At 29.4% G+C, this 13,109-nt stretch overlaps 1 protein-coding gene across 1 annotated transcript in view; it reads left to right on the top strand.

Annotated features, from left to right (window-relative positions):
• The window catches only part of LOC106685186 (myrosinase 1), a 16,071-nt gene extending 3,297 nt beyond the window's left edge, over window positions 1-12,774 (top strand). The window contains exons 3-12 of the mRNA XM_067045750.1: window positions 650-783; window positions 868-1,002; window positions 2,706-2,828; window positions 4,567-4,747; window positions 6,158-6,255; window positions 6,335-6,482; window positions 9,531-9,679; window positions 11,126-11,263; window positions 12,088-12,191; window positions 12,597-12,774. Coding sequence (XP_066901851.1) covers window positions 650-783; window positions 868-1,002; window positions 2,706-2,828; window positions 4,567-4,747; window positions 6,158-6,255; window positions 6,335-6,482; window positions 9,531-9,679; window positions 11,126-11,263; window positions 12,088-12,191; window positions 12,597-12,705 — 1,319 coding nt within the window. The 3' untranslated portion in view covers window positions 12,706-12,774. The remainder of the gene's footprint in view (window positions 1-649; window positions 784-867; window positions 1,003-2,705; window positions 2,829-4,566; window positions 4,748-6,157; window positions 6,256-6,334; window positions 6,483-9,530; window positions 9,680-11,125; window positions 11,264-12,087; window positions 12,192-12,596) is intronic.
• The last annotated feature ends 335 nt before the right edge of the window (window positions 12,775-13,109 follow it).

The following is a 13,109-nucleotide window of genomic DNA, read 5'->3' as shown; positions in this document are numbered from 1 at the left end:
TATAAAGAATGGGACCTAAGATACTACCTTGAGGAACACCGGTGGACTGAGAAAAAAGAGATGAGTAGGCTAGGTTATGATTTACTTTAAAGGTTCTATCTGTGAGGTAGTAGCGGATTATAAGGAAATATGTTAGGGGTAGGAATTTACGAAGTTTATAGAGCAGACCTGGATGCCAGACTCGATCAAAAGCTTGTTCAACATCGAGGAAGACTCCCGTGCAGAATCCTTTCTTAAACTAAAATTCTTCTTATTCAATATTTTTAGAAACCTGGCTCAAAACTGACATATTTTAGTATTGTATTTGAATTATTACAATACCAAAATATTTTTCCAAAAAAACAGTTAGTAAGGTATGCCAGATTTATTGACTTGTTTTGTTTTAAATGACAATAAAAGATGGTACCTTTTTGGAGAACATATTTTTTCTGCTGTCGACATACATATACAAACTCCATCATAGTTATCCTAATAAAAAATCATCTTTGAAACTATCCATTAAGGATTCTCTTTCTGGGTATGATTGAATCACAATCACAGCAACTAGTATAGCATAAAATTAATCTTGTAAAACCGCAATATCGTGATATTATTATTATGAAATTTGTGGAACTACAGAGGTATTGTATTGTATTTGTTATTGTTACAGGAAAAGGAGAGAATATATGGGACAGATTGGTTCATACAAACCCATCAGTTGTAGCAAACAATGATAATGGAGATGTTGCTTGTGATACATATCATAAATACAAAGAGGACATACAAAACATGAAGACTATTGGGGTAGCTTATAATAACTGTAAACTTCTTTTCTTTTTATAATTAATATATTTTCTATAATTTACTAAGATGTTATTTTTATTGTAGTTTCAAATGCACCGATTTTCTCTATCATGGAGTAGACTCTTTCCTGATGGCTTTGTTACAAAGCCAAATCCAGATGGAGTCCGCTTCTATAATGACTTTATCGATGAATTGTTAAAAAACGGAATAAAACCAATGGTAAGCCATGAAAAAAAATCTAGTTTAATTCTAAATTAGAACCTTCTTCTACATTTCAGGTACAAAATTAATCTGGTGTTGAACAATTCCATTTGTAAGACAAACACAGTTGATTAAATGTGGGCATTTCTCTTACTCAACAAGAAGTTTCATTTAATTCAAATTATAATTTTTTTTTCATTTATAATGTGTGCCAGTACAATTAAATATGCATAAAAAGACAAAGTAATGATTCAGTATAATATAAGTAAGAGCTGAAATTTTATAAGCTTAATATAAATGAACAAATGAGTATTTTATCAAAATTTAAGTTAAAATGAATATGGAATAAAACATTGTTAATTCTTATGGATAAAAAAAAATTACCATTAATAAAGCTCATTAGCTTATGCATACATAACATTATATATTGGTATGTATGTAATATATAATACATAATCAAAATTATAGGCCTTCCCATTCACTACAAAAAATTAGTATACACTACAATAATCCGACCAATTTGGACATATGGAATTGAGCTCTGGGGCTCCACCAAACCATCAAATTCTTCCCGCATCCAATCATTACAATCCAAAATCCTATGTAAAATCCTTGATGCTCCTTATTACGTCACAAATAAACTCATTCACAAAGACCTTAACATCCCATTCGTTGCAGATTTGACCCAAAACAGATGTGTGTCTATTCATTCCAAACTCCTTAACCATCCTAACCCATTAATTCTTAATCTTTCATCCTTAATAATCCCTGATAATCCTCCGAGGCGTCTGAAAAGAAGATGGCCACGGGACCTTCTAATTTAAATTAATGTTTGAAGTACCACCAATGGGTGGTTCCTTCCCAAGATTTTCAAGTGTATATGAAACATACTACATATTTACCTATTGTATTATTATTATTATTGTACAGTTGTAAATTACATTAAATTAATAATTAAAAAAAATTATAGGCATCATTACTAAAAATACATAATGATAATTTTATAAAATGAAGATTATATTACATCACTTTAGTGAACAACAGTATTTTTCAATCAGTTATAAATCTCAAAACCTTCCTGAGGTTAAAATGGAATATTTGTTTACTTTAATTATTCATAAAACAATTATTCGACCAATTCTTGTGTATGGCTCAGAAACGTGGACTACCTCCAAGGCTGGTGAGCACAACTTAATGGTCTTGGAGAGGAAGATTCTCCTTAAAATCTTTGGAGCCATTAAGGTTGACCAGATATGGAGATGTCAAACAAACCAGAAGCTCAAAGTTTTATATAAGGACCAGACGTTGTCCAGTTTGCGAGGCTCAGTAGATTGAGGTGGGCAGGGCATGTTGCTCGGATGGCTGAGAGTGATCTTCCAAGGAAAATATTGACAGAGGTACATGTAGCAAGACGCAGAGGAAGACAACATCTTCGATAGAGTGATAGTGTGAGTGGTGATGCCAGGACCATGATGAGAGTGAGGAACTGTATGGCGGCTGCACAAGATCGAAATGCTTGGTGGAGGCTGATGCAGGAGGCCAGGACTGGACATCGAGTTATGGAGCCGAATTAATAATAATAATAATATTTTTGAAAATGAATAAATATTTAATAAGTATTTTTTTTATTTTTTAAACTAAAATTATTTTTAATTTTTGGTTTTGTATAATTTTTCAGTCTTTTAATTTTTAATTTAATTTGTATTTTTTAACTATTATAGGTATCAATATATCACTGGGATCTACCCCAGCCTCTACAAGATATGGGTGGTTGGCTAAATCCATTGATAGTAGACATATTTGGTGATTATGCAAGAGAAGTGTACAAACTATTTGGTAAAAAGGTAAATAAAATGTATAAGTATATGTATTTTTATAAATTATCTATTATATAATTCAATTTTACAGGATGTGGTGCATAATGTTAAGATTTTGTTACAGTTTTAATGCCTCCACTATTTTTATTTATTTACTCCTTCCCTCGCCTTTTAGCAACACAGATTTTGGCAACATACTAGTGCCCATCTATTATCCTACATTTACTAATTAACATTTATAAAGTGTATTTAGACTTCCAGTTCAGGAAATTCACTTTCATTCTCACCTTTATCAATTGGTAGTTCTTCCATGGACGGGGTTAGAATTATGGCTGAAATACGATCTAATATGATATTACGAATAGTGTGTTATGGGATACAATTCTGAATGGTGTGTTATGGGAACACTCCCTGATTTATCTGTGGATATAAACTGAATTTAATAAGCCCTGCTTTAGCAATATTTACAATTATTAACAATATATTCCCTTTTTCTCTGTTTTTTTGTTGTTTTTTTTTAAATCATGAATGAAAATTAATATTTGTGTGTGGTAGCACTATTTCTCCTTTCAAAAATATAATACTCTCATAGTCTGTTGTATATGTTTCTCCGACACTGAGACTTAACCTTCAATGCAATATCTACTACCTGCACTTCAATTAGTTACTTTATTGGAAAACAATGGGCATAATTTGCTTATGTAAATTTTCAAAAGTTGGTATACCTTACATAAATAGGAAGTATTAGGTGTTTCTGTGACAGATCCTGGGGATGTATTTTATTGTTACCTTATGATGAATAATATTCTAGGAAAAAAGAAACTATATTAAGCAATTGTTCTTAGTATTCCGCAATTAAGTATTATTTGATAAATTTCAAGATTAAAAGGTTTGATTTGGATTAAGTATATTTATGAACGTGCAAGAGAGTACAGTAGAACATATCTTGCCCAAGTTAGTAGAGACTAAGGCATCACCGATCAAGTGGGAGAGCTGGTTAATCTGGAATATGTAGAATAAAATATATTAATTTAACTCTTATGTTAGGAAAAATAATAAAATAAATTAATCTGTAGGTCATATAATAGCTTAGGTTAAAATATAATTACGTTAAAATTCCTTTGACCAAATTATTATAATCTTAAATAAAAATTTCTTTAGATACATGGTTAATTTAAGGGTACAAATATTAAAAGGTCTAGTTTTTAATGTTAGTCACAAAATTAGTTTTTTTTTGTTTTTTATTATCAAATTTGATATTTTTTCTCTTATTTTAATTTTCTCTCAACTAAAAGTTAACTCTACAAAGATTTAACACAACTGAACAGACAAACATAGTACACTAAAAAATAAAATCTTCGATTTAAATTTGTTTAACTAAAGGGTAAAATCTTCAAACTAAATTTTTTCCGATACAATGTGCCACTTTTATTTATCTGTAATTTACTCAGCATTTTTTTTTTATTTTACGGGGCAATTAATAAAGGATAAGTATTTTGTTTTAAAAATAAATTGTTTATTTGTATATACATAATTAAAACATTTTTAAGAAAGATATACATTAAGAACATTCCAAGGGCTACTAAAAATACTGAAAAGCTTAAAATATATACTTTTTTAAAATTTAACTAAAGGGCAAGTATCATTTTGTCACAGTTTTTACACAACAGAACTGGTGGTCTTAAACTTTTGACCAGCAGGGAATTCTTAAACTAGCTATTAAAATTTTTATTTTTAATCAAGAAATGTCAATTTTTTATTTTAGGTTAAATGGTGGATCCCAATAAATGAACCAATGTCAATTTCTACAGGTTATGGTTCTGTCCACGGAGCTCCAATGTTAAATTTACATGGTATTGGAGAATATTTGTCAGTCCACAATGTGCTTCTGGCTCATGCAAAGGCTTATAGAATATATGATAAGGAATTCAGGTCCTCACAGAAAGGTTAGAAAATATGTAAATCAATTATTCAAACCTATTTCTGTATCAAATTTTAAAATTTTATTTTTAACTTTTAACTTGACAAGAATGGATCCACTTTTTATTTTAAATGATCAATTTTTGAATGAATCAGAATGCTTCATTTTTTCTCATAATTAAAAATGATTAAATTTACTAAAACGACTATTAGTAACAGAATGGTTGACTAAATTAATTGAATCATAAAACAACGCTATTAGTGCTCAAATTCAAGCTAGTTAAATGCATTACTTGGTTTATAATGATATTCCAGCTTCTTGAAATACTGTGGGAGTTATTGGCATTTAACATTAAAATTATATGATGGCCATTTTGAAAAATATTTGATATAAGGGTTATGGATCCTCAGGGAGTGGTAAACTTTTTTACCATTGAATTTTTCAAACATTTTTACAAATTAATCCGTTGATAGAAATTAGTTAACGTTTACTTCTGGGTACAGCTAAATTTTAAGTTATTTTTACTGGACTACTACTAAAAAAAAAAGTATTCAGTACAAATCGCCAAAACTGTAGGGAGTATATATGCTTTGTGCAAATAGTTGTTGGAGAAAAAAATACTATTAAATTATTTATTTTCCTGTGTTCAGAGGAATATTGTTTGTAATGAAATTATTCTAACTTTAGTTCCACGAATATAGTAATTAAATTTAGACTCATCTGTACAATATTTTAAACTTTCAATTTTTTTCCATAATTTGTATGCAATTTTTGATTAAATATATTTATATTTTGATATTGTGATCATCGTACCTGTTTATACTTAGAAAAAAGTAAAGATGTAACTCACAGATGACATGTGACTACTTATGCACCACATAACGATGCTACTATTGGAGTGTTAAATGTAATAAAAATAATAATTTAACAGAAGTATATTACCTAAATTGTATGTCACAATGTTTCTATTATAATTTTTCTTCATAATAACACCAACTAAAATGCTCCAATTCACTCTCAACACTTTATTTTAAACTTCCATTTTTTTCTTTTGCAGGCAAATTGCCCTTGTCGTATAATAAACCACACATTCTCAATACAAAAACTATCTTTTCAATTTTTTTTTTATTAACAATAATGTTTTAGTAAAAAATGGAAAAAAAAAAAATGTAAAGGATAGTTTTTGAATTGAGATTTTGTGGTTTATTATATGACAAGGGCAATTAGCCCACAAAGGACACTTATAAATGAATTGTGACTAGTCAATGATTGATGTTGTCCCCTTGATTATTGTATCCCCTTGGCGAAATGCCGGAGGTTTAAAATAAAGTGTTGAGATTAAATTGGATCATGGTAGTTGGTATTATTATTAATATAAACCACTCTCAAACAATCAGTTAATAAATATATTGAATTTTTTTTTTCTACTTTAAAGGCAAGGTAGGTCTAAATTTGAGTGATCAATTTGTATTACCGAAAAATGCTAGTAACCCTGAAGATGTAGCTGCAGCAGAAAGAGGAAATCAATTTGTAGTGAGTAGAGAATAATTATCTATTATATTATTATTTTTAATATAACATTTGTCTGATAAAATTTAATCTATTAAACTAGTTCGGTTGGATCGGGCACCCAGTTTATGGTAAAGGTGGTGACTATCCAGCTGTCATGAGAGAATATGTTGACAGGAAAAGTAAGGAAGAAGGTTATAAACAATCTCGACTTCCATATTTTTCTAAAGAAGAGATTGAAACATTAAAAGGTAAGAATAAAATCATTATAATATTTTATTATTACTGTTCTTTAGTTTTTATTTTCTATTATTCATTTTAGAAATTAGAGGTAGTTGACTGAATTGAAATATAAATTTTATATATTATTTTGAGAGTATGTCAATGTAATATGAAGGATCAATCTGAGAAACTTCAGTCAATATAGTAAAAATGAAAAACCTCTAATGTCAATAAAACATGGATTTTAAACTCTAATGTCAATAAAACATGGATTTTAAACTCGTATTTTTTTTCTTTTGAAAATGTAATATTGTCACACTACATAAAATTAATTTTATTGAAATTAGAGGTTTTTCATGATTAATATAATATTCAATGAAGTCAAGAAAGTAAGTTATACAGTTAGACCCTTTATTTAAAAAAAAAAAAATTTTTTTATTTACAGCCATCCTTGGCTATCTTTACGACTAAAACTTTTATAAGCTTAAAATATACAAACTAGTAGGAAATAACTTAGAATAAATAAGTAAAATAATTTTATTAATACGCATAGTATTAAAAAGATTCTTGAGAACAGTGAAGGGTGTAATCAATAAAAGAATTAAACTAGTGAGGTCTACAAAGAATGAAACTAGTTGTGGACATAGGAGAAGTATTTCCAGTTAAGAAGGAACACTAGCGGAAATATTTTTGATTTTATTCATAGAGTTAAATGTTTATTAAATCCCATAGTTTCTGAGTTCCTGAATTTTCTAAAAATTGAAGAAATATTGTGGAATCATTGATTTAAGTAAACCAATAATCTATAGAGACCACATTTTTGGTTGACAATAAAAACAGTCCTGGCAAAAGTATAATGGTTAAACACAACCCGAAATGACTGACAATAATATGAAATATGACTAACTCTGAAGTTATGTAAAAGGATAAGAGTTCCTATTTTATTGTAATTTAAACTTGAATTTGCTTAAGGGGACTCCCAAATAAATCAACATTGTGGATTTAAATCTGATTAAGTATGAAATTTTTAATTATTTGGTCATGTAGCATAAATTGGATGTTTTTCTTATATTAGATTTTTAGCTATTGAATTGGGCTAGGAAGTTGTGAGTTTAGGTTTTATACGTCTATTTAGCCTGATTGTATGTTGGATGAGTGTACAAATGAAATTTCTGGTTATCACTACCCAGAGGCTGTTCTGTGTCAATGTGTTAAGGTGTAAGAACTCCTAAGCAACCTCGAAACTGCAGCGGAAGGTTGACATTTATTTTATGGCAGCCTACAGAATAGAAACCTTCCCACTCTGGTCAGAATAGGTTGGTAAATTGTAAGATAACCACTTCATATTTAATAAAATAGCCAGAAAGGGGATAAAATAAATAAATAAATAAAAATAATAAAATATGAAAAAAGCAATATATCTCCGAGTTGTGGACTGAGCTTCATTGTTAGTACAGAATTACTAAAATTGATGAGAAGAAAAATCCCTTTCATCACTGACAAAATGTTAAGTAGTTATATGATAACTACAAATTCATTTAAAACAATGAAAATAATTTGAACGGAATTATTCTTCCAAAACACATTTCTATGTATCGGTCTTTTGACAATCCTGGGTATTATTAAGGTGTTTCGTCATCTGCCCCTATACTTGGTCAGGGTATCCTTCTGCGAAGCTTATAGCGTCCCCGGATATGAAAACATCTGTATTAAGTTTGTCACATTACCTGAGGCCCCTGAGAAAATTAAATTGGCTAACATTTAAGTGTTCTAACACAAAATAGGCTGTGACAAGGGACCAGAATCAAATTGATCAGGTGCAGGCCCTTCCTGGACAAGTCAAACTTTTTTTACACATCCTTGGCTCTGAGGAGGGGGACGCCTGCCTCGAGAGTCTTCGGACATCGATGACCAATGAGAGAAGAGATTTCAAAATAAGCTAAGGCCCTAAAAAGGGAAGTGGGAGAAAAATACGGAGGAAATATAGAAGAGTTAGACGGACAGTCAACAGGAAGGCTTAGACAGTGGAGGACCACAGTCAGGAGGCAGACTTAGAGGATGCACTTTGACCAGACGAAGTAGTGAGAAGGGCCAAGAGACCTGGACATCCCTTATGAAACAGAAGACACCTACGGCACTACATCCCACGGCATCAGCAGCTATAAGTATAAATTAACTAATAAGTAATCATGTAATAATCTATATTTTATGGCAACCTTTATCTGAATCATTTTAATCATAATAACAAATTGTAAATAAATACTTAGTTTCTTGATGTAGTTTATATACTATTATATAACCTAATATATCACCTTTTATTATACTATATAATTAATGGTAACAAAATGTTATAAATATAAAGGTATTTAATTGGTAAACTGGTAAACACACAAACAGCCTTTGGAAAGGAATCCAATTATAATTATAGATTTTTAGGACTCAATTTATAATCAATTAATTAATTTATTTTTGGATAATTGCCTTCAGCGATTATCCTGGCATCCCAAGTAATCTGCCACTAGTACATAGCAATGTATTTATCACAATAAAATGAAAACCAACCAACAATCCCAGAAGTGATAATGGGAATTAATAACTAATTTTAAACTTTAGAGTAACACTTACATTTTTCCTCTATTTAAGTTTCATATAATGCTGGAACAAAGTAAGAAAATATTAAAAAATTGATAATAGAAAACAAGTAAGATTTACAAAGATATGTTAAAATTTACTAACAATAGAATATAAGGAAGAAAATGGACATATGACCTGGAAAGTTTTTTTATAGTAGAATAGTACAAGTTTTATTCTAAAAGGATGTTAATTATCTATTTCCAAGGTAATAAAATATAATATAATTAGAAAAGATAATTTTTAAATGACTATTAGAAAGAAGAAAGTGATTTATAGGGTTTTTCAGCTTATTCATTCAATTATAAATCACATGTACAAAATCTATTCTGCTGTGATTTATAATATCTTGGAGTTAGTTCAATAAATTAATTATGAATAAATATATACTTTTTTGAAATAAAAGAATTATTTACAATTATAATTTATTAAAATATATTTTTCAGGCTCATCTGACTACCTTGCACTGAACCATTATAGTTGTGTTTTGGCAACCACTGGAGCTACAGGTGAAACTCCTTCCATCTCCAGGGATCAGAATATTATCAAATCTATTGATGAGAGCTGGACAAAGTCCCACTGTGACTGGCTTTTGGTTTGTTTTTATTTTATGAATTCAATGTTAAAATTTAGTTTTATCAAAAGTTATGTAATGAGGTATATGATGAATGGTCAATAGTAATTCCTCAAAAGTTTAACACTGGCTGGTAAATCTTTATTCGACTAGCTACTCTAATATGCAGGTCTTCCAGATCTTTCTTTGTAAAGAAACTGTGCCAGATACTGAGAGATTAAGGTTATGTCTCTATGAACACTAATTTAAGCCCAGTAAGTAGGCCTAGTGGTTCTATATGCCCAAACTTTTTTTTAAAAAAGGTTGTAGACAATTATAATATGTTTAATGTGGTGAATCTCTTCTTGTAATGGTTCAAATTCCATGATTTTAGTTTTATTTTGTAGAGAAATTAATTATATTTCAAATAATCATATTTTATTTTATTTATTTATATTTTTCGGTTGGTTCTACAGACCTTGTAGATCTTTGGCCGCCCAAACCAGCCTTCTTCATGCCTGCCTGTCTTGAACTACTGCTTTCCAGTTTGCTGCATGCAGCTCTTTTGCATCTTTGTTGATTCTGTCTATCCATCTGGTTTTTGGCCTCACTCGTGGTCTCTTGCCTACTATAGAGACATTCATTATAGTGTAGAAGCGTCCTGATGGATTGCTTTGAGCCACAGGTCCAGCTCATTTTAACCTCCTTTCCTTCATATCATTAGATATTTACAGACCAGTCTCTGTATACAGTTTAGTGTTAGTTCTCCTCCTCTACTTGTAAAGGTTCTGATCCCAGATCGCTCCTGAACTTTCCGTTCAAATCTCTCGATTCTGCTTTCTAGGGTACCTGTTAGAACTTAGGTCTCATTGCCTACATGAGGTCTGGCTTTATCATGGCATTGTACACTCTTTGTTTCAGATTTTTAGAGGATTTTCTGGATTTCAGTATTATTGACAGATAGAAGGCTCTCTTTGCGCTTGTTATATGTTGGTCTATTTCAGTCTGTTGATCATTTATTGATGTTATCGTGGAACCAACTATATTAATAAGTATTAATAGTGTAATGTACTTAAATATTATATATTATAAAGTATATGCGCTATAGAAGGATATGGTCAGGACTGCGGCCAAGAAAAACATTTTTTCATCTCCTTCAAATTCACTGTCAATGATCTGTATATTATAGGTATTTTAGTTAGTTAGATTTTATTTTTCTCTTAACTTTTTTATTGTGTAGAAAATGGTAAGGAGAAAAGATTTTTAGCGAAATCGGTAGAGCCATTTTAGAATTACACTCTATAAAAAAAACATTTCTTTTGCTATTAAGCAGCTACTATTACCTATAGGGAGCCCAATTTGGTACACAGGCTTCATTGGTCAGAACCCATCTGATCATAATTCCTTCAATGTTTAGTAGTGATAAGGAATGTTTATTAACACTTTAAAGATGTTCTAAAAATAATAAAATTTTTTTTTTATTCTTAGATTGTGCCAGAAGGCTTTAAAAAAACGTTGAGATGGCTTCGGAGAGAATATGACAATCCAGAAATATTCATAACTGAAAATGGTTTTTGTGGCTCAGATAATGAAGATGATGATAAATTGAGAATAGAATATATCAAGGTAAATAAAAAATCACCTTTTTCATTTTATTATGCACAAAAAACTTCTTCCTTCAACTATCTTTTTAACATTGTAAATAATATATTTAAAACTCTGAAAAAGTTTTTAAAATAATAATAACATTTCAAAGAGTTTGTTAAAAATTAATTTATAAGCTTAGCAATAATGATATTATAGCTTTTTAATAAAGTTATTTTTTATTTAATTTTAATGATTTTACAATGGAAAACAAAAATTTATTTTTTGAGAATATTTTGTAGTCAAATTTTAGAAAGAAATATTATTTTAAAAATTATCACCTGCTTGATACATTTCATATCCCTTTTAAGGATTAATAAAGCAAATAAGTCACTTTTCACTTCATTTCAAAACAAAATGAGAGAGAATTTCAACCTTAGTAATGGAAGATTGTTGCTCACTTATTTTTTTAAATATATCGCACTAGTATTTTTAAAGTGACACAACTCAAAAATCGGTGTTTTTGAGTTATGACTATGAAAGAAATTGGTAAATATATCTTTATGAATCATCAAAACTGTATCAACCTAGCTTCAGAGCTTGTTCGCCAGAGGGCACTTGTGTCACTCTTGCTGCCTTAATGCTATTCCCCCTCCATAGGCAAGAGTGTCACATTATCAGTTGTCTTGAATTTTGAGTTGTGTCACTTTAGAAATACTAGTGCGATATAATCAATCAGCATTCTTATACGAGCTTTCTCGTACATTTCACTACTTATCTATTAGATGAAGAACATAAAACTGATTATATATCTTTTGAGAATGGATATCAAACCTGATACTCTCATTTTTGTTGCACTTTTACAGAAATATTTGAGTGAGCTGATTGCCGCTATAAAAGAAGGATCTAAAGTAATTGGTTATAATCATTGGAGTTTAATGGATAATTTTGAATGGTTGGATGGTTATACGTAAGTTAGACACTATATCAATCAATTACTTACCTAATATCATTAAATATTCTAAAATATAGCTGAACTGACTTAATGTTAAATTTCTATGATTAATTATCTTATTTTATTTTTTCATATACATGAACGTAAACTTAATTAAGCTGCATTATGATTAGGTTAGACCAGCGTTCATGTTTGAGGAGATTAACTAATAACATAATTATATTTACTACATTTGTCTATGATGTTGTAATTTATATTTCCATCTGTTATTTAAAAACTTTATAGTCTTATTGTATCATTATAGACACTTGGAATTTTTCACTTGAAAAATAAATAATTTTTTATTATAACTCTGGTTTATGACATTTATTTATTACAAAAATAATAATGAATTAATATTTTCCTTTTTTTTCTTTTCAGGAGCAAGTTTGGTTTAATGAGAGTAGATTTCAAGGATCCAAACCGTACTAGAACTTTCAGGAACTCTGCATCATTATTCAATCAAATAATCAAACAGAATTCTAAATAGTGTGGAAATTATTTTCTTTGCCAAAAATATTTTGTAAATAATAATAAAAAATACTCTGATTATAAAATACTATGATTTTATTAGTGCTTAGTCCTCTGACAGGACCATGAATTTGGTACCACAGTCAGGTCTATTGGTCAAATTGACCCAAATGTCAAGAAAATATGTTATTCTCATATGTTTATGATGGAATCGCATGCTGATGTTGTGCACAGGATTGTCTGATATATTTTATTGATGAATGGACAGAAAAGATCATCAACAACAATTTATTTTTTTTAAATTAACATATATCTTTCACAAACCTTTTTGTTATTTACCAGTCTTAGTTTAATGTTAATACATTTTTATTGGAGAAGGTAGGAGAGTAGCATTAACTATTATTGTCAGTGAGCCACTACCCG

This window comes from Halyomorpha halys, unplaced genomic scaffold, assembly GCF_000696795.3.
Source record: "Halyomorpha halys isolate HHAL.00 unplaced genomic scaffold, Hhal_1.1 Scaffold31.1, whole genome shotgun sequence".
Classification (NCBI taxonomy): domain Eukaryota; kingdom Metazoa; phylum Arthropoda; class Insecta; order Hemiptera; family Pentatomidae; genus Halyomorpha; species Halyomorpha halys.
The sequence above is the reverse complement of the archived record's forward strand: the minus strand, read 5'-3'. Positions and strand labels throughout refer to the sequence as shown.